The sequence below is a fragment of the Odontesthes bonariensis genome, chromosome 23, assembly GCF_027942865.1.
Source record: "Odontesthes bonariensis isolate fOdoBon6 chromosome 23, fOdoBon6.hap1, whole genome shotgun sequence".
In the NCBI taxonomy this organism is placed as follows: Eukaryota; Metazoa; Chordata; class Actinopteri; order Atheriniformes; family Atherinopsidae; genus Odontesthes; species Odontesthes bonariensis.
The window spans coordinates 4,889,542-4,915,108 of record NC_134528.1 but is presented as its reverse complement, the minus strand read 5'-3'; the positions used below and the strand labels follow the sequence as shown (position 1 = coordinate 4,915,108).

The 25,567-nt window shown below is 42.4% G+C and overlaps 3 protein-coding genes across 4 annotated transcripts in view; all 3 read left to right on the top strand.

The window, feature by feature from the left end:
- The window catches only part of LOC142374499 (uncharacterized), an 86,061-nt gene that overhangs the window by 40,597 nt on the left and 19,897 nt on the right, over positions 1-25,567 (top strand). Inside the window, exon 2 of the mRNA XM_075458220.1 lies at positions 18,181-18,404. Coding sequence (XP_075314335.1) covers positions 18,257-18,404 — 148 coding nt within the window. The 5' untranslated portion in view covers positions 18,181-18,256. The remainder of the gene's footprint in view (positions 1-18,180; positions 18,405-25,567) is intronic.
- Positions 1,223-2,397, top strand: LOC142373602 (uncharacterized). Its single transcript, XM_075456934.1, has one exon. The coding sequence runs from the start codon at positions 1,313-1,315 to the stop codon at positions 2,312-2,314; it is 1,002 nt and encodes a 333-aa protein (XP_075313049.1). The 5' UTR covers positions 1,223-1,312; the 3' UTR covers positions 2,315-2,397.
- On the top strand, positions 4,421-13,646 carry LOC142373574 (uncharacterized). 2 transcript variants are annotated; one of them, XM_075456891.1, is made up of 3 exons: positions 4,421-4,743; positions 9,868-10,051; positions 10,204-13,646. In XM_075456891.1, exons 1-3 carry the CDS (start codon positions 4,699-4,701, stop codon positions 12,039-12,041), a joined length of 2,067 nt encoding a protein of 688 aa, XP_075313006.1. In that variant the 5' UTR covers positions 4,421-4,698; the 3' UTR covers positions 12,042-13,646. The 2 variants fall into 2 exon arrangements, with proteins under 2 accessions (XP_075313006.1, XP_075313007.1); XM_075456892.1 differs by lacking the exon at positions 4,421-4,743 and adding an exon at positions 7,202-7,735.

Here is a 25,567-nt window from a genome sequence, read left to right as displayed (position 1 = left end):
TCTCACAGTATTTTCTACCAAGAGAGATCTAATAAAAACAGTGCATAGATATTAATATGAGTTCACTGCAAATATGCCATATGATAATATATTGCACACATAGCCTACAATGAATAGAACACTGGGATTTCAGTAAAGCACTTTATAAAGAAAATGTGTTATTATTATCATCATGGCATACACACACACTCTCTCACACACACTTTGCACTCTCTAGCCAAGTAGCTATGAAGCTATGAAGTGCACTTGTGGAGGGTAATGGCGCCAGTGCCCCCCAGGGTTTGTCGTGTGAAGTTGCCTATAACAGAAGTATGTGACTGTGTCATGTTGCCAAGTCACAGCCCCAGCAGAGTCTGCATCGATGCTTCCAGTGGAACAGACAGGTGAGGCATCACAGGGAAATAACTGCTGTGGTGTTTTTCTTTCTGAACTCATGCTCACTGTTGTGTCTCCATGTGTGTGATGTGCAGAACATGCTGTGGTTATTCTGTACGGAGATGAACACCTGAATGTCTCTGCAGAAGACAGAAATTCAGAGTCTTGAACAAAAGTAACATTTCAGCTGTCAGATCTCCACTGCTCCTCATGTCCTCTGGTTCTCAGTTGCTTTCATGAATAACTGACGTAATGGTTGACATTTGTGTGCTTAACAGTTTCAGACAGCAGATACATCAGAGAGTTACAAACAAGGATTTTGAAGAGGAGAATCACAGGCGGAGCAGGGATGCCTCGAAGGAGGAGCCTCCAACCAGATGACCCCAGAGGACCCAGCTTGGTGCCCCCCGTACCTGCAGCATCCACATCAGAACTGGAGCACACACAAGACAGCAAAGATCTCAGTAAGTGACTCACATCTGTTTGTCTGTTTTATTTCAGCCATTTGGACCCGTTTATAATGTTTTGACTAACATTAAAACTACTTATGATCAGGGTAAATAAAATAAACTCACATTTGTCCTTAATGTATATTTCTGTTTGTGTGTTTCCTGCAGATGTTCAGCAGCTGATTGTGATTAAAGAAGAGGTTCCTTGGAGCTCCAGTGTGGACCAGCAGGACCCAGAACCCGTCCACATAAAGAAGGAGGAGGAGGAGGAGGAGCTCTGGAGCCGCCGGGAGGGAGAGCAGCTTCACGGACAGAAAGAGAGTGATATCAGCAGGTTCTCAGTCACTGCTGTTACTGTGAAGAGTGAAGAAGAAGAAGAAGAAGAAGAAGAAGAAGATGAAGAGAAACCTCAGTCCTCACAGCTTCTTCAGATTAAAACTGAAGACAACAGAGAGACAGAACCTCCAACCAGCAGCTCAGCTGAACTGATGAAGACAGAAGCTGATTGGGGAAAGGAACCATACCCAAACAGTGGTTTACTACCAGATACTGATGAACAGGAGTTCTGTGAAACTGAAGTCAGTATTGGTGATGATGACCATTGGCAGAACCCTTTGTCAGATTCTGCACCTGAATGTGAAGACGGTGATCCTGATTGGAAGAAAACCAGAACAGCTGAATGCAGAGAACATGATGATGATTTGATTTCTAACTCTGCCGAGAAGTCCTTCAGCTGCTCTGAGTGCGGGAAACAGTTTGTACACGAGCGGTCTCTTACGTCACACATGAGAGTCCACAAGAGAGTCCACAAGAGAGAGCGACAGTTTGCCTGTGATGTTTGTGGTAAAAGATTTAGTCGCGATGAAAATCTTAAGACACACATGAGAGTCCACACAGGAGAGAAGCCGTTTGGCTGTGATGTTTGCGGTAAAAGATTTAGTCGAGATGAAAATCTTAAGACACACATGAGAGTTCACACAGGAGAGAAGCCGTTTGGCTGTGATGTTTGTGGTAAAAGATTCAGCCAAAACAATATTCTTAAGAGACACATGAGGGTCCACACAGGAGAGAAGCCGTTTGGCTGTGATGTTTGCGGTAAAAGATTCAGCCAAAACACTTTTCTTAAGACGCACATGAGAGTCCACACGGGTGAGAAACCATTCAGCTGTGATTTCTGTGCTAAAAGATTCAACCAAGTCCCAAATCTTAAGACACACATTCGGGTGCACACCATGGAGAAGCCTCATACCTGCGATGATTGTGGAAAAAAGTTCAAAACGAAGAGGCGTCTTACATCACACATGAGTGTGCACACGGGACAGCAACCGTTTGGCTGCGATGTTTGTGGAAAGAAGTTCAGTAAGAAGACGAGTCTGAAGTCACACATGAGAGTCCACATGGAGAACAACCATTTGGCGGTGATGATTGTGAAAGATTATTTTGCAGAAAACACAGATCTTAAGAAACATTTGCAACCCGAAATAAGATGAGGTTGGGGAAAATTGGAAGGTTTTGAGTTGTAGTTGTTGAGTTAAGATACTGTTTCTTCATATTAGGGCAGTATAAGTTTTCTCTCAGAGTATACGGTCAATTATTCTATTGATTGGTTAATCTGAACTTTTCTTTTTGCTTAATTTAAAAGCACATTTCAACCAGCAGTCCCTCTGGTTTAAGTTAATTCACTCATGTGTTTTTCTGCTCTGTGGACTTTCAATTCAGGGCTGGTAATGAAGTAATAAAAATAAAAAGTTATTTCAAACAGGCGATTATAGTCATGATTGGTGCATGAAAGATGAGCCAATATTTTTTCATTATATAGTAAAATGTTTCACTTTCAACATTCAGCATGAATGTATGTTCTATTGTAAATAAAATCTTGGTTTGAGATTTGAAATTCATCCCATTCTGTTTTTATTCACATTTTACACAGCGTCTCGACTTTTGTGGCATTGAGCTTCTGGCTGTTGAAGAATCTGTGTCATTGACGGAGCCTGTGCTGCACAGAGGCCCCGATTTAGAATATCCTGTTTTATAATCCACCTGAACAAAGCAATATTTCTATTTACTTTGGTTAACTGGCCTGATTAAATCCATCCTAACCTGCTCAAACTGAGCACAGTATCAGTGTAGGATCACTGCTACGGCTGCAGTTTGGGTTTTTCCTTCATCTCGCAGACGCAGAAATGACAGGTATGTAATGTTTTAACTTTATCAAGGAAACCTTAAACAGGGAAAATGTTCATATCTGGCTCAGTTTACAGCTCCAGATGATGTGTGTCCAGGTCCCAGCACAATGCTGCACAAAAAGAGGAAGAAAATCTGTGTTTTTCTCATGTATTTCTTACATAAGTCTTACAGAAATATTAACTTTTACAAGACATGGAGAATAAAAAGAAATAAACAACTGTCTTAATGACAGAATTTAATAAAAATCTATCAAACTTGTAGTAAAAGACACGTTTGTAGCATTTTTTTATGCTTTTCTTTTTATTAGCAGTTTTTCGAAATCATTTCTAATAAAACTTTAAAATTTAAGATAGAATTTAAGATTCTTCTCCTCACATATAAAGCTCTTAATGACCGAGCTCCATCATATCTTAAAGATCTCATTGTAAGATATTTTCCTAACAGAGCACTTCGTTCCCAAACTGCAGGTTTACTTGAGGTTCCCAGAGTTTCTAAAAGTAGAATGGGAGGCAGAGCCTTCAGTTATCAGGCCCCTCAATTGTGGAATAAGCTGCCAGTAAATGTTCGGGAAGCAGACACCCTTTCCACTTTTAAGACCAGGCTTAAAACTTTCCTTTTTGATAAAGCTTATAGTTAGGGATGGCTCAGGTGATCCTGAAACATCCCATAGTTAAGCTGCTATAGGCCTAGACTGCTGGGGGGCCTCATCTGACACACCTTTCCTCACTTTACTCTCTTTATGTATATGTGATATTATTGTGGTCATTAACTCGTGTTTCCCTGTTCCAACAGATATCCTTTGAATGGTGTTACAGTGCCGCCGTCGCGGTGGCCCCCTGCCCCCCCCCCCCCCCCCCCTTTTTCTGTCTTCTCAAACCCCAGCTGGTCGAGGCGGATGGCCACCCTTCCTGAGTCTGGTTCTGCCAGAGGTTTCTTCCTGTTAAAAGGGAGTCGTTTCTCTCCACAGTCGCCTCAGGCACGCCGCTCAGGCCGGGAGATTGGACCGAAAAACAAAAAGTTTTCAGTGCAATCTGTTGGTTTTCTTAGCTAGGAAATTGTTTTTGAATTGGCTCTATATGAACGAATTGGATTATTTTATGAATTATGATTATTATTAATTAATTGAATTCCAATTGGCTTGAATTGGACTTTCTATCTAAGTGCCTTGAGATGACATTTGTTGTATTTGGCGCTATATAAATAAAAATGAATTGAATTGAATTGAATTGAAAACATTTTATTACAGGCATCAAAACAGCCAAAAGATTTCCTCAATGCAAATCCAACCATAACTTCTAACATCCTACCTTGCAATTAAAAGGGAAAAACACACAATATAGACGACTCCTGTGTGATGTTTTGTTTTGTTTGGTGGGAACACTTTATCTGCTGACCGCGTTCCAGGGGGGACCAAAAAAAAATGTAGGACTGATTACCATTAAGCTAACTGTTGTGGTCTTGTTCCGAGCCTCCAGCAGAGTTTTCGCCGTCTCTACAGAACAGTTTCTGCTTCTGGTTAAACAATTAGTGTTGTGAGAAGTTTTAAAGCCAAACTGTGACAGATGGAGGATCATAGTAGCTGAAGAAGAAGCGAGGGAGCGCGAAGAAGCGGAACCAAAGCTGGAAAGAAAACAAGGAGAAACGCTGGTGTGGCCTTTCCCAGCTGGAAATCACTGATGAGGGACAGATGTTTTCAGAGAGGCGCCGAAGTTGTCTGTTTTCTGCTGGACAGGTAATTTAACCCACCAATGGAAATGTAACTAGCTATTTGGTAGCGTTAGTTAGAACATGAAACTTATGAACAGGAAACCTTTTTTCTGGCTGTTAGGAGGGTTTTAAGTTAATACTTCTGCTCCAAAGGTAGAATTTCTGTTTGTTTTTGGACTAAAAACACCGACGTTAGAGATCTATTGGTGAGATTCTTATGTGTGAGACTGCTGAGGGTAGGTGGCCGCATAGATGCCTGATCAGAACATCGCGAAAGTGAATAAACTTTCTAAAAACTGTTCCTGTGGTAGCTATAATTATTTGTCACACACATAGTCATTAATCTAATGTGAGATTGTTTACAAAATGGTTCGGTTTAAGACTGATTTACAGTCGTCTGGGAAAGGCCACGGAGAGCCCTCCCCATCGTCGTAAACCCTCCGCGGTATGCTCCTCCGTAGCTGTCGGCTGTGTTGTTTCGCTTAATGATATAATAAGCAGACGAGGCGTGAGAGCTGGTCTTTTTAATATACGGTTCACAGCTTCCTCAAACAGATTCGTGCGACCTGGAACTGTCATAAGGCGGGGCTCCCAGCATGCTCGTACCTGTTGTGGCATGCTGGGTAATGGAGTTGTTATACTCATAACATCACATCTTTCCCCCTATAAAGAAATAATATTTACCCCTTAAAACCAAGCCATGCTAAAGTGCTTTTTTTTCTTTTTTCTTTTTACTTTGCATTTCCCAATAAACATTATGACTTTACTTGTAAACAACTTTTCTATTTAAACACTTTTCTCTCCAATAGAATCACAACCTTAGCATCAAAACACATACTTAGAATCATGTCAACATTTTTCCTTTACATCAACTTTTTTTTTTTTTTTTAACAATGAACTTAAAGGTGCATTTTGTTCCTTCGGTTAACAACTTCCAATACTAAAGAGTCTTTAGCAACTCTCTATCAGCCTCTTAGGTGGCTGAACATGTCTTTTAGGTCTTTCAATAGCTGGGGATTTTGACAATTTGGAAAGTTTCACAGCAGCCGGTGATGCAGACGCTGCTGTCAGACCACAGTCACTGGGGTCAGGCCCACTGTTCGTTGGCTCTGTAGATTCAGCCGTGTCCTGCTGAACCGTCTCCTGAGCTGTAGTGTCCTTTTCAGTCGGCTGTAGTTGAAGATCCGTGCGGTTCCTCCTCAGAGATAATCCATTCTCCATCTGGATCCTGTAGGAGCGTGGAGCAACTTTTTCCTCCACCTGTCCCTTTTGTCTCCATGTGCCTGTAGAGCTGTCCCTGAGACGCACCACGTCCCCAGGCTTCAGCATTGGTAGGTGTTTTGTCGTTCAATCATACAACTGTGTTTGTTTCACTTTCTGTTCCTCCTTTGCTTTTCTGACTTTGTGTGAGCTTTTGGGCGTCAACAAGTCCTCATTTACTGGTAGGTTGGAGCGAATGCGCCTACCCATCAGCATTTGGGCTGGTGATAGTCCGTTCTGTAGAGGTGCACTCCAGTAGATCAGTAAGCTTTTTTGAAAGTCATCTCTGTCCTGTGCTTTGTTCATCATGTTTTTTTTACTGTTTTCACAGAGCTTTCTGCCAAGCCATTGGACCTTGGATAGGTTGGACTCGATGTAGAGTGTTGAACCCCCCATTCTTTGGCAAAGGCAGCAAACTCGCAGCTAGAAAACTGGGGCCCATTGTCCTAAAACAGTTCACATGGGACGCCATGTCTAGCGAAAACAGTCTTGAGGTTTCTGATGACTGTTTTGCTCGATGTTGACTGCAGCGCTCCAACTTCGGGATAGTTTGAAAAGTAGTCGGTGACCACTATGTAACTCTTACCATCACAGTCAAATAGGTCAGTTCCAACCTTGTAGAAAGGTCTGTGGGGCACAGGATGAGTCATCAGCGGCTCAGCTTGTTGTTTTGGCCTGTAGGTGCAGCAAAGTTCACATGACGCTGTTGTCTGGCTGATATCTTGATTGATTCTCGGCCAGTACATTACTTCTCTTGCCCTGCGTTTACACTTGACTTCTCCGAGGTGGCCTTCGTGTATCTTTTGGAGCATTTGTTTACGTAGTGAGGATGGAATAACAATTTTGCTCCCCTTCAACACTGTCGTCTACCACTGTGAGCTCTGCTCTACAATTCCAGTATTGGTCTTCCATCCTTCCAGTATTGCCATCCTTTCTGTAATGTGCGCTTTAGTTCTTTTATTGTTTCGTCTGCATTAGTCTCTCTCCGTATTTGTTCTGTTCTGTCAGCAGTTACTGGCCGAGACGTCACAATCACGTCCACATATGCCTGTATTTCTGCGCTTTTCTCACTGTCCGCACATTCCTCCTTATCCACTGCTCTAGACAAGGTTTCGGCGGTGTACATGTATTTTCCTTTTGTGAATGTCATGTGCACGTCATATTTTTGCAGCCTGATTAGCATGCGCTGTATCCGTACAGGACAGTCATTCAGAGATTTGGACATAATGGACACCAAAGGTTTATGGTCAGTTTCTACTTCAAAAGTCTGACCATAGACAAATGGATGGAAACGCTCACATGCATACATGCTCGCTAACAGCTCCTTTTCAATTTGAGCGTACCTGGACTCTGCGCCTGTCAGGGCTCTGGAATCATAAGCGACAAGTAGCCGCTGCTCGTCGTGTTGCTGCAGCAGCACCGCTCCCAGGCCGTACTGTGACGCATCTGCTGAGATCCTGGTACTCTTCTCTTGGTCGTAGAACTTTAACACGGGCTCCTGTGTCAGAGTCTCTTTCAGTTTCAGAAAACATTGTTCCTGCTCATGGGACCAGATCCATTCATTCTTTTGTTCCAGAAGAATCCTGAGAGGTGCTGACTGTGTTGACAGCTGTGGGACAAACTTGGCGAGATAGGTGACCATCCCGAGGAACCGTCTGACCTCATCTTTGTTGTTTGGTCTTTCCGTGTTGTTGATTGCTGACGTTTTTCTCGGGTCTGGCTTTACCCCCTCTTCACTGACAACGTCTCCCACAAAGGTAAGTGTTTTCACTCCGAACTCACATTTGTCTTTGTTAAGTTTCAGATTCACTTCTCTTGTCTTGTCTAGCACTTGTCTCAGTCGTGTTCTTCTCGAGTAGACCCCCAAACTATGATGTCATCCATCATTGTCTCTACTCCTGGTATGTGCTCGAAAATCATGTGAATCGTCTTATGGTAGACTTCAGGCGCTGACAAGATACCGTACGGCAGACGAAGAAACCTGTACCTGCCCTCAGGCGTGTTGAACGTGCACAGCTTCGAACTCTTCTCGCCTAGCCTCAGCTGCCAGAAACCTGACGATGCATCCAGTTTACTGAACCATTTAGCTCCAGCAAACTGTGCCATGATTTCTTCTCTGGTAGGTAACTTAAAATGTTCTCTTTTGATTGCTTTGTTTAAGTCCCTTGGATCCAAGCACGTTCTCAGAGCACCTGTTTTCTTTTGCAGAACAACCAGCGAGCTGAGCCACTCTGTTGGCTCATCTATTTTCTTGACGACCTCAAGTTTTTCCATGCGCGCTCGTTCCTCTTGTAGTTTTGTCCGCAGTGCAAACAGGATTTTCCTGCAGGGATGCACAACAGGAGACACACTTTTATCCACACGTATTTTGTGTTTTCCAGGTAAACATCCAAGCCCTTCGAAACAGTCTTTATACTCCTCCATGAGTGAGTCGTGGTCATTTGCAGTATCTGGTGATGTCACTACAAACACTCTTTTGACCAGATTGAGCTTTATACATGCACTGAGTCCCAGGATTGGTTGTACACTCGTATCCACGATCAGTAGCTGCGCTCTTATCTGCCGACCTCTGTGTTTGAAGGTTGCGATGCATCCGCCTTTAACAGGAACGCGTTCTCCAGTGTATCCAGTCACTTTTGTGTTTACAGGATGAATTTCGCTCTTTACAGTCAATGTTTTGTATGCTTCAAAAGATGGCAAGTTTACGTGTGCACCTGTGTCTAACTTGAATGGTATTATCGTCTTGTTCGTTTCGATTGGAACAATCCATTCCTCTTTTTCAGTTGTATAAGCATGCATCACATCCACAATAAACTCTTCTTCTTCCTCATCAACTGTGTGAACTTTCTGTTTTGAATCTTCTTTGCAACACTTAGCATAGTGATTTCTCTTTCCACAGTTGTTACAGGATTTTCCAAATGCAGGACATGATTTTGGCTTGTGGCTGCCTCCACAGTTGAACTCTGCAGATTTCAAATGTTTTCTTTTTCCAGTGTTCTTTATGTATTGCATGCACTGTTGTTTCACCTCTCCGAAGCTCTTTTGCTTGTGCTCGAATGGTTTCTGCTGCTCTGCACATAGTGACACACTTGTCTAGTGTAAGTCCAGTCTCTCTGAGCAGTCTTTCTCTGAGTGCATTATCCACTGTGCCACAAACGATCCTGTCCCTCACTAGTGAGTCTCTGAGTGTCAAATTCACATGTTTTGCTTAGTGTGTGAAGTTCTGCTAAGTACTGGTCAAAAGGTACTCCTTGCTTTTGGTCATGGGTGAAAAACTTGTACCTCTCAGCATAGCCGACGTACAGCCAATCACAATGTACTCCCATTTAAGCGTACAGCCATATTATGTGACGTAATCAGTAGACGATGGGCCCCGAACCGATCTGGTACCTACACCGCCACACAGTAAACTAGGTATTGTTGTGAGAGGAAGGAGCTAAACCGGAAAAGTGATTCCGGAAATGATGTTGTTAGCCGACCAACGACAACCCTTGCGGTCTCTGCGAGTCTGCGTCTCCTCGACGGATAGATAGATGTCACTGAATGTATTACAGAGGTATGTGACTGTGTCATGTTGCCCCAGCAGAGTCTGCATCGATGCTTCCAGTGGAACAGACAGGTGAGGCATCACAGGGAAATAACTGCTGTGGTGTTTTTCTTTCTGAACTAATGCTCACTGTTGTGTCTCCATGTGTGTGATGTGCAGAACATGCTGTGGTTATTCTGTACGGAGATGAACACCTGAATGTTTCTGCAGAAGACAGAAATTCAGAGTCTTGAACAAAAGTAACATTTCAGCTGTCAGAACTCCACTGCTCCTCATGTCCTCTGGTTCTCAGTTGTTTTCATGAATAACTGACGTAATGGTTGACATTTGTGTGCTTAACAGTTTCAGACAGCAGATACATCAGAGTTACAAACAAGGATGGTGAAGAGGAGAATCACAGGCGGAGCAGGGATGCCTCGTAGGTGGAGCCTCCAACCAGTTGACCCCAGAGGACCCAGCTTGGTGCCCCCCGTACCTGCAGCATCCACATCAGAACTGGAGCAGACACAAGACAGCAGAGATCTCAGTAAGTGACTCACATCTGTTTGTCTGTTTTATTTTAGCCATTTGGACCCGTTTATAATGTTTTGACCAACATTAAAACTACTTATGATCAGGGTAAATAAAATAAACTCACATTTGTCCTTTATGTATATTTCTGTTTGTGTGTTCCTGCAGATGTTCAGCAGCTGTTTGTGATTAAAGAAGAGGTTCCCTGGAGCTCCAGTGTGGACCAGCAGGACCCAGAACCCGTCCACATAAAGAAGGAGGAGGAGGAGGAGCTCTGGAGCCGCCGGGAGGGAGAGCAGCTTCACGGACAGGAAGAGACTGATATCAGCAGGTTCTCAGTCACTGCTGTTACTGTGAAGAGTGAAGAAGAAGATGAAGAACAACCTCAGTCCTCACAGCTTCTTCAGATTAAAACTGAAGACAGCAGAGAGACAGAACCTCCAACCAGCAGCTCAGCTGAACTGATGAAGACAGAAGCTGATAGGGGAAAGGAACCATACCCAAACAGTGGTTTACTACCAGATACTGATGAACAGGAGTTCTGTGAAACTGAAGTCAGTATTGGTGATGATGATAGTGATTGGCCAGATTCTGAATCTGAAGCCAGTGACACAGAACGGAAACAGACAATGGTACCTGAGTCAGGTCGAAATCATGATGGAGGCTGTAACACTGCCAGAAAGTCCTTCAGCTGCTCTGAGTGTAGTAAACAGTTTCTCTCCAAAGAGTCTCTGAAGTCACACATGAAAGTCCACTTTGGAGAAGGACCAGAAACAGCCCAGAACCCAGATCAAAATAGCAATTTACAACCAAATACTGATTCAGACTCTTCTGACAATGAAGTCAGTGATGATGACGATGAACATTGGCAGGACCCTTTGTCAGATTCTGCACCTGAACGTGAAGACGGTGATCCTGATTGGAGGAAGACCAGAACAGCTGAATGCGGAGAACATGATGATGATTTGATTTCTAACTCTGCCGAGAAGTCCTTCAGCTGCTCTGAGTGCGGGAAACAGTTTGTACACGAGCGGTCTCTTACGTCACACATGAGAGTCCACAAGAGAGTCCACAAGAGAGAGCGACCGTTTGGCTGTGATGTTTGTGGTAAAAGATTTAGTCGAAATGAACATCTTAAGACACACATGAGAGTCCACACAGGAGAGAAGCCGTTTGGCTGTGATGTTTGCGGTAAAAGATTCAGCCAAAACACTCTTCTTAAGACGCACATAAGAGTCCACACGGGTGAGAAACCATTCAGCTGTGATTTCTGTGCTAAAAGATTCAACAAAGTCTCAAATCTTAAGGTACACATTCGGGTGCACACGATGGAGAAGCCTCATACCTGCAATGATTGTGGAAAGAAGTTCAAAACGAAGCGGCATCTGAAGTCACACATGAGTGTGCACACGGGAGAGCAACCATTTGGCTGCGATGTTTGTGGTAAAAGATTTAGTCGAAATGAACATCTTAAGATGCACATGAGAGTCCACACAGGAGAGAAGCCGTTTGGCTGCGATGTTTGTGGTAAAAGATTTAGTGAGCGAGGAAGTCTTTTAAATCACATGAGAGTCCACACTGGTGAGAAACCTTATGCTTGCAAAGAGTGTGGAAAAAGATTCAACCAAAGCGCAAACCTTAAGTCACACATGAGAGTCCACACGGGAGACAAACCATTTAGCTGTGACTTCTGTGATAAAAGATTTAACCATATCTCCAATCTCAAGGCGCACATTAGAGTCCACACTCGGGAGAAACTATTTGGCTGCGATGTTTGTGGTAAAAGATTTAGTGTGCGGAAAACTCTTTTAAGTCACATGAGAGTCCACACAGGAGAGAAGCCGTTTGGCTGTGATGTTTGTGGAGAGACGTTCAGAACGAAGACAAATCTGAAGTCACACATGAGAGTCCACGAGGAGAAAAACCATTTGGCGGTGATGATTGTGAAAGATTATTTTGCAGAAAACACAGATCTTAAGAAACATTTGCAACCCCAAATAAGATGAGGTTGGGGAAAATTGGAAGGTTTTGAGTTGTAGTTGTTGAGTTAAGATACTGTTTCTTCATATTAGGGCAGCATAAGTTTTCTATCAGAGTATACGGTCAATTATTCTATTGATTGGTTAATCTGAGTTGTTCTTTTTGATTCATTTAAGAGCACATTTCAACCAGCAGTCCCTCTGATTTAAGTTAATTCACTCATGTTACCTTGTGTTTTTCTGCTCTGTGGACTTTAAATTCAGGGCTGGTAATGAAGTAAAAAAAAAGTTATTTCAAACAGGCAATCGTAGTCATGATTGGTGCATGAAAGATGAGCTAGTATTTTTTCATTGTATCGTAAAATGTTTCACTTTCAGCGTCCAACATGAATTCATGTTCTATTGTAAATAAAATCTTAATAAAAACGGGCCTGATTAAATCCATCCTAACCTGCTCAAACTGAGCCCAGTATCAGTGTAGGTGAACAAAGAGAATCGGACAGAACAATGTCTCCTAACCCTGCAGTATCAGTCAGCTGCACAAGTGTTGCACCCATTGACCCGCGGGTCAAAATAGTCAAAACCCGCAACCCGGAAGTTTGGAAATATAGGTGAAATCGCAATTTTGAGTTGCAGAACTTGTCAATTGCATACATCCTGCCGTCACAAAGTCATTGCACTCAAAGCTCTCACTCGTCCCCTGTTATGACTAAACAGTCAAAAGCAGTGCACACAATTGAAAGTAGTTCAGTAAAATCATCAATAAAACAATTCTGTGATGGTTTATAAATGGTGATATAAAGTATGGAAGATTGTTTTATCTCCATTTTGAATGACACATACTCAAATGATGAAAAAAACCCAAATGACAACTTGTGGGTGGGTATATTGTCCCTGAACATGGCACATTCACCCCCACCCCTCTGGTTTTCTCGTGTTTCAGACACAAAATGGAAGTGAGGTGGACTAGACTCAATCAGGACTGCATTTGCTGTGTTTTTGTCGAGCCACGTCTCAGTTAAAAACATAAAATCAAGATTGTGAGAGGAAATAAAACTATTAATTAAGAATGATTTGTTACTTAAAGATCTGACATTGAGTACTGCATGTTTGAGATTAGTTATAGTTTAACTGGACGCTGTGTTCTTGCAAGGGATGTGGATAAGATTTATCTGATTGGACAGTCTGATTGTCCCTCTCTTCACGCCATCCTTGGACCTCTGGTTGAGATGGTGTTTGCTATGGGCACCGGTGGTGGGGACCAAGCTGGGGGGGCTTTGGTCGATGGAGTAGGCTGAGGAGGGAGAGGTGCTCGATGCTTCTTTGAGGATAGAATTCTTGATCTTGCCATGTTTGGCAAAGCTTTTCTATTAAGTTTATTGCACTTTTTAACATTTATTAACTCGTGCCCCTCTTTTCTTTTAAGCTTGCACTGTAGCACTTTGAGATTGTTTGTTTTAATGTAAAGTGCTTTATAAATAAAATTCATTATTATTATTATTTGCTGCTGAATCCTGTGTTCCTTTGCTGGGTCCTTGGGTGGCGAGGCAGGAGCTCTTCTCTGGCTCCTCTTCTCTCTCGGTGGCAGCACAGAACCCGGTCCTGGTCCTGGCCCTGGCCCTGGCCCTGGCCCTGGCCCTGGCCCTGGCCCTGGTCCTGACCCTGGCCCTGGCCCTGGTCCTGGCCCTGGCCCTGGCCCTGGCCCTGGTCCTGGCCCTGGTCCTGGTCCTGACCCTGGCCCTGGTCCTGGCCCTGGCCCTGGCCCTGGCCCTGGCCCTGGCCCTGGCCCTGGCCCTGGCCTTGGCCCTGGTCCTGGCCCTGGCCCTGGTCCTGGCCCTGGTCCTGGCCCTGGTCCTGGTCCTGGCCCTGGTCCTGGCCCTGGTCCTGGCCCCTTCTGATGCCTCAGAGCGTGGAGGAGATTATCTGTCAGTCAAGCCCCTTCACTGCCCATTTTTAAAACTCGTCTTAAAACCCATTTTTATTCCCTGGCTTTTAACCCAGCATGAGACCCTGTTTCTGTTATTGTTTTAATATTTTTGTTGTTTATTGTTGTTTTTGCATTGTTCTTATGTTTTATGCCTTGTATTTTGTGTTGTACAGCACTTTGTTTCAGCCACGGCTGTGTTAAAAAGGCAATATAAATAAAGTTGAGTTGAGTCGTCTCACTCCACCTCTGTTCAGGTGTGGGCCTTTTCTTTGAAAGAGATCATCTCTTTGCCAGAAAAGATTAAAGTTCTCGATGAAATGAAGTCCTCTGGACTCACAGACTTTGGACAGCCATGTGTTCAACTGAAGCAGCCGGCTGAATTTGTTGATCCTCCTGTCGATGTTTGGGAGAGGTCCACTTATGAATATTGGTATCGCCACTTTATCAAGACTCTCAAATAGTTTCTCAAAGTCTTTTTTTAAGATTTCAGACTGATTCTCTCTGATGTCCACTGCACCCACATGCACAATCAGCTGTTTCACCCCTTGGTGTTTTGCCAGTACCTCTGGTAGTAATCTTGTGGTGTCAGAGACAGCGGCACTTGGATAGCTGCATGTAACCATTCTGTTTATGTTTATATTAGATATGGCTCCGTCTCCAAGCACAAGAGTATCTTTGACCTTGACACTCGGCACAGTTTCTCTGTCCATCTGCTGCTTTGTACCGTTTCTCTGTCTGTTACATTCAGTCACATCTGGCTCTGACAGTAGTAAAAATCTGTTTGTTAACTTTATTCCGGGTGATGTTACATATCCTCTGTTGATACCAACAGTCTTATAATATATTGTTTAATTATGGCCACATCGGCACCAGACAAACAGGTTTACCTTTTCATTAGTGAACAGGTGCTCTGCTGACCACGTCATGTTTTCATTCGGCCATTTTCAGGCGCTATCTTAAATTCATCTTCAGGTTATTGCAAAAGGAAAAGAGGGACAGCACTCGCAGGCTTTGATTAACGTAGAAAAAAATACAAACTGCTCCAGTTTACTGTAGGATGTTCAGTATTTGTAGTGGTGCTTGTAAAATATACCAGCAGAGCAGCTCTTTTAGACATAATCTTAATTTATGGATGCTTTGTGTGAGGCAGCTTTGATTTAAGTGTCCTCATATATTCCATAGACCTGTTTGAACCTCTATAGAGACACTTTTTCCTTATTTTTTCTCAATACTGTTGTAGCTAACTTCTTTGAGACTTCATTTGTTTTCATATTCATCTGCAGGATAATGACTAATAGTCAAGCAATGAGCCATGCCAAGTAATAATGAAAAGGTTATTCTTTTATTTTCTATATAGATTTTCTATGTAGAGAATGTTCTTGCTTTCAGAGACTGTTAAAAGCGAGGATTTTAAGGATCATAACTGTACATTTAAAGTTTTAACTTCTCATGTCAAACAGCTGCTGGTCAGCACTCCTGAGGAAAAATTAAATTTCAGGGATGATGATCAAGCCGACAATGTCTCTGGTAAATTATATTTTTAGATTTAGATGTGTTGGTACATTATTACTCATTTTTCAATTCAGTTTGTTGATAGAAATCATAATGGATGACGAGGTCCAATTCACAGCTGAACAACCTGATTTAGTTTAGTTATATTAGCACATCACCAATATGTTGCAACAGGAGTCTTACATGGAACAATAATAGCGCTAAGAAACATAATCTATACGATTACGGCAAAAGAGTTTATGAGGACAAAATTTAGAAAAAATAAAGAATTTATAGCCACCTAATTGCTCCGTGGTGTGGACACAGCACATGGATGAATTATTATGCAAACAGAGTTCAATACAACACCAGAAATTATAAGAAGGGAGGCATTTTACTTTCTTTATTTCCAAACTGCTCCTGTTGTTTATTCATGTGTCTCGGGAGAAGTCTTTTACTCAGAAATGATTGCGTGGTATAAGTTGAAAAACGGAGGTGGGAACTTTTCATCTGCTCACCGCGTTCCAGGGGGGAACGAAAAATATGTAGGACTGATTAGCATTAAGCTAACTGTTGTGGTCTTGTTCCGAGTTTCCAGCAGAGTTTCCGCCGTGGTTAATAGAAGAGGGGAGGGTCGTAGTGTTTATGTGGGTACCGGCACATGTAGGAATGGGAGGGAATGAATTAGCAGATAAGTTAGCTAAGGAAGCAGTGAAGAGAGAAGAGGTGTCCATGAAAGTAAAGATATCTAAATCAGAGGGCAAAAGTTTAATAAGGAAAGAAATTAATAAACAGTGGAATCAGTATTGGAAGAATCAGGGAAAGGGGAGACATTTATACAAACTACAGAGTACAGTAGGGGAAGGAGGGTGTTATGGGCAAACAAGGACAGAACAAGTACTCATGAGTAGAATTAGGATAGGTCATAGTGGGTTAAATAGCACTCTTAGTATAATGGGCAAACATGCAACAGGTCAGTGTAGTTGTGGGGGAAGAGAAACAGTAGAACGTGTACTATTAGAATGTCCTAGGTACAAGAGGGAGAGGAGAGGGTTGAGGGAAGGCTAGGTAAGGGAGGAGGGTCATAATGAGGTACCTGGTGAAGACTGGTTTAGCCAAAAGAATTTAGATAGGAGTAAGAGGTAGAGTCCAATAGATGGCGGCAAATGCAACTACAAGGATACCAGCTGCCATTAAAAACCAAAGAAGAAGAAGAAAAAGAGGAGTTTTCGCCGTCTCTGCAGAACAGTTTCTTCTGGTTAAACATTTAGTGTTGTGAGAAGTTTTAAAGCCAAACTGTGACAGATGGAGGATCATAGTAGCTGAAGAAGAAGCGAGGGAGCGTGAAGAATCGGAACCGTCGGTACGTTAGAGATCTATTGGTGAGATTCTTATGTGTGAGACTGCTTAGTGTAGGTGGCCGCATAGATGCCTGATCAGAATATCGCGAAAGTAAATAAACTTTCTGAAAACTGTTCCTATGGTGACTATAATGATTCATCACATACGTAGTCCTTAATCTAATGTAAGATTGCTTTCAAAATTATTTGGTTTAGTATAAAGCAAAGTCTAAAAACCCGTAAAACAGCACTGAGTCAGATTCCTGCTCTTATTTGAACCGCGACGGACAGAAACCGCCCTGACTGCTTTGGTAAAGTGTTTCCTGCAGTTTAACAGGGGAATTTTCCTTATTTTACTCATTACATTTCAAGTTAAACAGTGAGCGCCTGGTGTTGTGTATCTATAATAAATCCTGATTACTGGTGGCAGATTAACTGGTGACAGTCACACCAGAGTTATGTGTGTAAATGATTGTGTGTTATTTCCTCATCAGTTGGTGTGAAAATATGACGCGAAATGCTTTGTACCCTATCGACTTTTATCACGTTAATCTTACTTCTTTAAGAAAAACTCAGACAGTTTTTTCTTTTTATGGTCTGGTTTGATGCATAAAAATTCATGGAATGAAAGAGAACATTTGTGCTTTCCTTCAGTTTCTACGCAACAATGTGGAAAAATAAAAGCGAATTGTTTCTTTTGTGACTTTTGAAACCATTTATCTATTGGACTGAAAAAGATGAGTAGTAAAGGCTGATGGCTGCTTGCAGTGTATCGGTGCCTGAGACTCACTGGACAGGTTAGAAGATGATGGCTGTTGTTGATCTGTTCTTGATTTATTGTGTTTGTCCAGGCGAGCCAACCCTCCCAGAACTTGAAGATGTCACTGAATGTATAACAGAGGTATGTGACTGTGTCATGTTGCCAAGTCACAGCCCCAGCTGAGTCTGCATCGATGCTTCCAGTGGAACAGACAGGTGAGGCATCACAGGGAAATAACTGCTGTCGTGTTTTTCTTTCTGAACTCATGTTCACTGTTGTGTCTCCATGTGTGTGATGTGCAGAACATGCTGTGGTTATTCTGTACAGAGATGAACACCTGAATGTCTCTGCAGAAGACAGAAATTCTGGAACAAAGGTAACATTTCAGCTGTCAGAACTCCTTTACATGCTTATGTTTTTATTAATAATTTATGTATTCTTAATGTTTTAATTTGCAAAGTTCACATGACATGAACATTGTCGAACACCTGAGGACAAAAATTAACATTTTACACTTAAAACATCCACATTTACAGAACAAAAACAAACATTTTCTACAAACAATGTTTTAAATAACAAGTGATTATTTATTATTAGTTGTTTTAATGAATAACTGAAACTGAATAGTTCACTTTTGTGTATTTACAGTTTCAGACAGCTGAAGATGCAGCGTAAACACCCTGAAATCTGAAAATACCTTCTGATACATCAGTTATAAATAAGGATGGTGAAGAGGAGAATCGCAGGTGGAGCAGGGATGCCTGGAAGGAGGAGCCTCCAAACAGATGACCCCAGAGGACCCAGTTTGGTGCCCCCCGTACCTGCAGCATCCACATCAGAACTGGAGCAGACACAAGACAGCAAAGATCTCAGTAAGTGACTCACATCTGTTTGTCTGTATTATTTTAGCCATTTGGACCCGTTTCCCGCAGAAAATAAAACACCTTCAACCCAACCCAACTTAAACCCGGACTATTAAACCGTTAAGGAACTGTCAACTTCTTTTTGACAACATTAAGGTCCTGGCAGCATTACGAACACTGATTACACATAAAATGCCATCTTACACAATCATGTCTCTGCTTCCTCCTGCCGCTTAATGCTTTATTCGCTTTTAAATCATTCTACTTCTTTCCACAAGTCTTGGATATAATTTTATTCTTTTTCTTTTAATTGTATATTTGTAAACGGTATTAGCCCTCCTGTTTACAAAGAGAATCGGACAGAACAATGTCTTTTAACCCTGCAGTATCAGTGAGCTGCACACAGTGTGAGCGACTCTCTGTGAAGGTAGCACAGCTCGAGAAGAGGATTGAAACGCTGCAAGACATTCGTAACAGCGAGGAATTTATTGACTCTATTATAGCTCCTGCGCAGGCTGTGGAGCCTTCATGTGCCAAAGGACTAACTCAGATCTTTCTACATGGGATCACAGCTGATGTGGAATCTCACACTGCAGCTCTGGCTGACACACTTCCGTGGATCTGTCCAAATGACACTGGAATATCTGGTGAAGCTTCCAAACCGGACGGTCCGACTGACATCTCCCACTGGAACGGTGTTGGTGCCAAAACAAAGTCATCAACCCCAGCCAGGATCTGGTCTCATGTTGTCCGTCGCAGAGGTAAATCCAGCACCAAACCTAAACCTCCAGCACTCACTCCGCCACCTGAAGTTCCATTGCACAATAGATACGATCCGTTAATTTCAAATGGTGTGTGATGATGAATGTAATCCAAACATGAAGACAAGCAAGAGAAATGGCCCCAAACCTCAGCCTAGGTGAGGACTACAGAAGCGATTGACACCTCCAGAAAAAAGCAATAGACACCATTCTGATCGGGGACTCTATAACACAGCATGTCAGAATGGCAAAGACGGAAAATATAACTTTTTCTGATACATCAGTCAGAGAAGTCATAGATATTTTGCCGACCATTCTGTCTACTCATCCAGATGGCACGAGGATCATTGTCCATACAGGGTCTTTTGATATTTTGAGAAGGAAGACTGGCTCTGAGATCCTGAAGAAGGATTTTTCTCTGCTGTTTGAGAGACTGTGTCACTATGGAGCACACCGGGTCTCCATTTCTGGCCCCATTCCTACTGTGGGTAAAGGAATTGAACTTTTCAGCAGACTTCTTGGCCTGAACACATGGTTGTCAAATGCATGCATCGCCCATGGGATTAAGTTCATTGATAACTTTAATATCTTTTGGAACTGTAAGGAGCGTTTCAGACCTGATGGCGTGCATCCCAATCGAGCTGGATGCAGATTACTTGGTGCACACTTACATCATGCTGCTGGGACGGCAAACCCAAACATGACTGTACAGATTAGAGTGAAGGACACAGCAGCGAGGCAAACAACCCCCAGCCCTCCCCCTCACCAGACCCTTTACTCCACATCACCCAAGGTCTCCAAAGGATGTCTCTATCCCAGCCAGGACTCCAGCGACCACCATCAACCGAGAAATGCAGGGCACCCCCCCCCCCCCCTCCTCCTCTTACATCATCTGTCCTGGCAGAGCAGGACACAAGGGGATGTGCAGGATGTTCAAGGAGCAGCAGAACACCCAGAGTTCAAAACAAAGATACCATGCGATGATGAGTCCAGGGTCCCTGCCATAGAAGTCCGATTACTGACAGCTGTTCTGAGAACAAGCTGGGACCCGATAGGATTCCTGTATTAGTTAGTAAAAGAAGGAATCGAAAACAGTCAGCCTGCTGGGTGAAACTATCTAATCTGTTAACGGTACCACGTACAACTCAGAATACATCAGAGACCAGTGTAAACGCCGCAAAGCTAGCCGTGGCCTAGTGGTTAGGGAGGCGGACTTAAGATCAGAGGGTTGCAAGTTCAAGTCCCGCCATTACCTCGCCCTACACCTCTATTCATGGCTGAAGTGCCCTTGAGCAAGGCACCTAACCCCACATTGCTCCAGGGCCTGTAACCAATACCCTGTATCTAAATAGATGTAAGTCGCTTTGGATAAAAAGCGTCAGCTAAGTGTAATGTAATGTAATGTAATATTAGATCTCTGTCCAATAAGTCACTGTTAGTTAATGACTTCATAATTTCACACAATTTAAATTTTCTTTTTCTTACAGAAACATGGTTAACAGAGAGCACAAGTGCTACTATTCTTAATGAAGCAGCCCCCCCAAACTTTAGTTTTATGGATAAATGCCGAAATGGGAGGAAAGGTGGGGGAGAAGCTGCCTTATTAAAGATACATTCCAGTGTAAAGAGATCTCATTTGGTGAATTCACTTCTTTTGAATATCTGAGTTTTATTTTAAAGGGTGTTCTTAAAATCCTGTTCTTAATCATTTACAGATCTCCAGGATACTGTGCAAGTTTTATTGATGAATTTTCTGAATTATTGTCTGTAATTTCGACTGATTTTAACCATTTTATCTTGACCGGGGATTTTAACATTCACATAGATAATATGACGGATGGTACTGCCAAAGAATTTTCTTCTGTGCTGGACATGTTTGGTTTGTGGCAACATGTAACAGAACCAACCCACCTTCGAGGTCACATTCTGGACCTGGTCATTTCTAAAGGTGTTGATATTTCTTCTGTTGTGGTTATTGATTTGGCCTTGTCTGACCATTTTTGTATTTTATTTGATTTATTGATCACTCAATGGCCTCCCTAAACTGAGCACTTGAAAACAAGTGCTCAGTTTAGGACTGCTGGATCATTTCAACTTGAAAATTTGGAATTTAATGGAAGCTGTTGCATAAGAATTAAGAGCACTTTGAGCAGTGTTCGAATTACGGGGGGTACCGGGGGGGTCTGACCCCCCCCCCCCCCCCCCCCCCCCCCCCGATTGAGACTTGATACCCCCCAAATGGGACTAAATTACACTTTTGGGGAGTACTGAAAAAATGGATCTATTATTAAAATCAGGTGTTGAAAATGTCTTATTACTTAGTATTTTTCAATGTGTACTATGAATAACCAAATAAAATGCGTTTTGGAACACCCCTTCAATGGACTGTACCACCAGCGGGCGTTTCGCATGTTCGCAGGCAGCTCGCGCATAGTCCAAAACATCGGCAGCACTGAGATGCAGGCTGTTGATGCCCATTGAAGTTATGTGTTTGAGCTGTGAGTGAGTGGAGCTAAGGTGTCAAGGTGGAGGTTTCCCGTGATTTGTTAAATGAAACTAACAAATCAGACTAATATTATCTCAACTTTAAAGCACTGAACTTACAAACACTCAAGACAGGTGACCGCCCTTCCCTTTCTCCCATGAGAAAAAATTTAGCCTAGGACTACATCAGAAGATTTCCATCGAGTCAACATGCACAAGTAGTCTCAGTTCAAAGACAGAGGCGGACTGCTCTAATCCAGAATACACCAACCAACATACTTGATGTCAGAAAATAAAGTACAAGGCTTATAATGTGTTTAAAGCACAATTGGAATAATATCATTTAACTAAGTTAGAAGAAGGCAAATGGATAGTGTGACTCCACCAAGCAAGAAGCAAGGATAGCTGTGTCTAGCAAGGAGGCAAAAAGGATAGCATGCCCACAAAGAGGTAGGAAAAATGGGATTCCTTTACGTATGTCCGCCTTGACAAATATAGGATTAATTATAATTTTGACTGTGTTTGAAGCCATTTCATGTAGCAGCTAGCAGTATACCATGACTAGCACCACGGGGCTGTCTGATAGCACTTTTCAATCTCAAGAAAAGCGCACACTTTTTACAGCGGACATTACAAGCTATGTTGAATTTGGCAGTTGTAGTCTGATAATTTACAGCTTGATTCTGTATGCGTCATTGGGTTCACTTTGCTGATTGACATTTCTTGATTGCGTCTCATGGGCACTACACAATGTAGGCTAGTTGCTAGTTTTCTAGTGGGCTTTTGGTAAGCCATACAGCTGTTTGAAGTTGGTCGTTGCTAGGTTTAATATTTATGTATTATTCTGCATGTGTTGGTTCTGCTGCTGTGCTTGTTGCTAACTGGAAAGTTAGCAACGTCCTGCTGCAGCAACGTGTGTGAGACAAACTTTGGCTAGGTGGTTGAACTTGACAGTGCTGCGTGCAGATTTGAGCTGAATTCACCTGCGCAGCGCGGATTTTGCAGGGTTGCCAGATGATTTCCAAACATGCTCAAACCCCGCCTGGAGGCACTAAATCTAAACTAAACCAGTCTAAACTGAATTCTATTTATTTCTATGGCCATAGAGCCATATATAGATACAGAAAAACTCGCCCAATACCCATTTTTACCCGCAGACGGTCATCCAAAACAGCCCAATCTGGCAACACGGAGTTTACGGAGACGAGTGCTTTGATGTGATCTTCCCGCAAACGTGGTCACTTGATTCAAATGAGGCTCTAGCAGGGAGTTTGCAAATGATAACGTATTGTTGTGTTTGCATATCATGATTATTTTTTTTTTTGGGGGGTGGGGGGGGTTGTGTGTGACGTCATCAATTGATCCGCAAAAAGTCCGACCCCCCCCGAAGCCCGGTGGATAATTCGAACACTGACTTTGAGCAAACAGAAAACTCCATGGAGAAACACCACTACGGTTAAAAACCTGAAAAGAGAAGACAGGACAGCTGAACGTAAATGGAGGAAAACAAAGCTTCAGATTCACTATGAGCTGTACAAAGAAAGCCTGCGTAGTTATAACAATGAGCTGTGCAAGGCCAGACAGCTGCATTTATCTGAAATGATTAATAAGAATGTCAACAATTCTCCAACTCTGTTTGCTATGGATGAAAAACTCACAAATCCTCCTAAACAGTCAAACCCAAACCTCCTCTCCACAGAGAAATCAAACGAATTTGCCAAATTTTTTAGCCAAAAGATCAAAACAATTAGACAAAACATTCACACAACACAGACAAACAAGAAAACTTATCTGTGTCTAAAACCTAGAAATAACTCTGATGTTATGTCCCAATTTAATATTGTCGATTTAAAAATCCTAGAGGAAACAGTTCGGCAGCTGAAATCAAGAACTTGCACTCTGGACATAATACCATCAGACTTTTTAAAAACTGTTTTTACCTCAGTAGAAAGTGATCTCCTACAAATAGTTAACAGCTCACTGGCATCAGGCATTTTTCCCAAGTCTAAAGACCGATGCCATTAAGCCACTCCTAAAGAAGAGAACTCTAGACGCCTCTATGATGAACAACTACAGACCTGTCTCTAACCTCTCTTTTATATCTAAGATTATTGAGAAAGTTGGATTTAACCAGCTCAATGACTTTTTGAATGAAAATGGAAGTCTTGATAACTTTCAATCAGGCTTCAGACGTCATCACAGCACTGAAACAGCTCTGGTCAAAGTGTTAAACGACATCAGGTTGAATACTGATTCTGGTGATGTTTCAGTCCTGGTTCTGTTGGACCTCAGCGCTGCGTTTGATACTGTAGATCACAGAATCCTGTTGCACAGGCTGGAAAACTGGGTTGGACTTTCTGGAGCGGTCCTTAACTGGTTCAGGTCCTACTTAGAAGGCCGGAGTTATTTTGTTACTATTGGCAGCTATGTATCTGAGCGAGTGGCCATGACTTGTGGAGTCCCCCAGGGGTCAATTCTTGGACCTCTTCTGTTTAACTTGTATATGCTCCCTTTGGGTCAGATATTGCAGAACTTTAACATCAATTATCACAGTTATGCAGACGATACACAACTTTATGTGTCTCTGTCACCGGACGACTGCAGCCCAGCAGACGTACTGTGTCAGTGTCTGGAGGAAGTAAGAGAATTTTCTACAATTAAATGAAGACAAAACTGAGATCATTCTGTTTGGGAGCAAAGAGAAGAGGGTCAGCGTTGGTACATATCTTGAGACTCGGGACCTTACAATCACTGACCAAGTTGGTAACCTCTGAGTGTTGATAGACTCAGATCTGACTTTCAGCAGCCACATCAAAGCTGTCACCAAAGCAGCTTTTTACCATCTCAGAAACATCAACAGAATTAAAGGTTTCCTCTCCCAAAAAGACCAGGAGAAACTCATCCATGCATTCATCTCCAGCAGACTCCATCACTGTAACGCTCTTTTAACTGGACTTCCCAAAAAGAGCATTAAACATCTGCAGCTCATCCAGAACGCTGCTGCTGGAGTTTTAACCCGGACTAAGAGATCTGAACACATCACACCAGTTTTAAAATCTTTACACTGGCTTCCAGTCAGTCACAGAATAGATGTTAAAAGCCTGCTGATGGTTTACATCTGTGATGTGTTCAGAGAATATAAAGCCAGCAGAGCTCTTAGATCCAAGGACTCAGGTCAGCTGGTCCAGTCCAGAGTCCAGACTAAACATGGAGAAGCAGCATTTAGCTGTTATGCTGCAAATAAGTGGAACAAACTGCCAGTGGAGATTAAACTTTCACCAAATGGAGACATTTTTAAATCCATGTTAAAAACATTTATTTTCTCATGTATCTATGCATGAAATCTGCACGACATTTTTTAATTTATCTAGACTGTTGCTTGTTTTTAAATTCATTTGAACTATTTTATGTTTCTCTTTATATTCTTTTATGTAGTTTTAATGCTTCTTACACTCCCTGCTGCAATGCTTTTATTTTATTTTATGTGAATCACTTTTAATTTTTTTTGTATGTGAAATGTGCTACAAATAAATTTGATTTGATTTGATAAAGTGCAGCCCAGCCTGAACACATTAATTCAGATGTAACAGATTTCTCACATTTGAATCTAGTTTAAAAGACACATGCAAGTGATTTGATCCCCGACCGCATCATCAGGGTGTTAGTCCGGTTTTAACAAGCTGACTAACAGCTTCACAGGTTTTCTATAGTTCCTGTTTTTGGTTGGGCGAGCACAGAAGATGATTTGCTCTCTAAGACCTAAAACTGAATCTGTTAAGTTTGTTTGATCAACCAAAGAGGAACAGCAGCCATAAAAAAACTTTGGTCAGACTGTAAATGATCCTAAGCTTTCATATCTAATGATATATTAACCTACAGCAGAACGATTCTAACAACCCTGTCCTCTCCTCCTGCAGTTCACACAGC

Excerpts from the sequence above, each read along its gene's own strand:
- LOC142373602 (XM_075456934.1), top strand. The coding sequence starts at position 1,313 with ATGAAGACAGAAGCTGATTGGGGAAAGGAACCATACCCAAACAGTGGT.
- LOC142373574 (XM_075456891.1), top strand. The coding sequence starts at position 4,699 with ATGTTTTCAGAGAGGCGCCGAAGTTGTCTGTTTTCTGCTGGACAG. Across the intron at positions 4,744-9,867 it reads GTCTGTTTTCTGCTGGACAG|TTTCAGACAGCAGATACATC; the intron begins GTAATTTAACCC and ends TGTGCTTAACAG. Across the intron at positions 10,052-10,203 it reads ACAAGACAGCAGAGATCTCA|ATGTTCAGCAGCTGTTTGTG; the intron begins GTAAGTGACTCA and ends GTGTTCCTGCAG.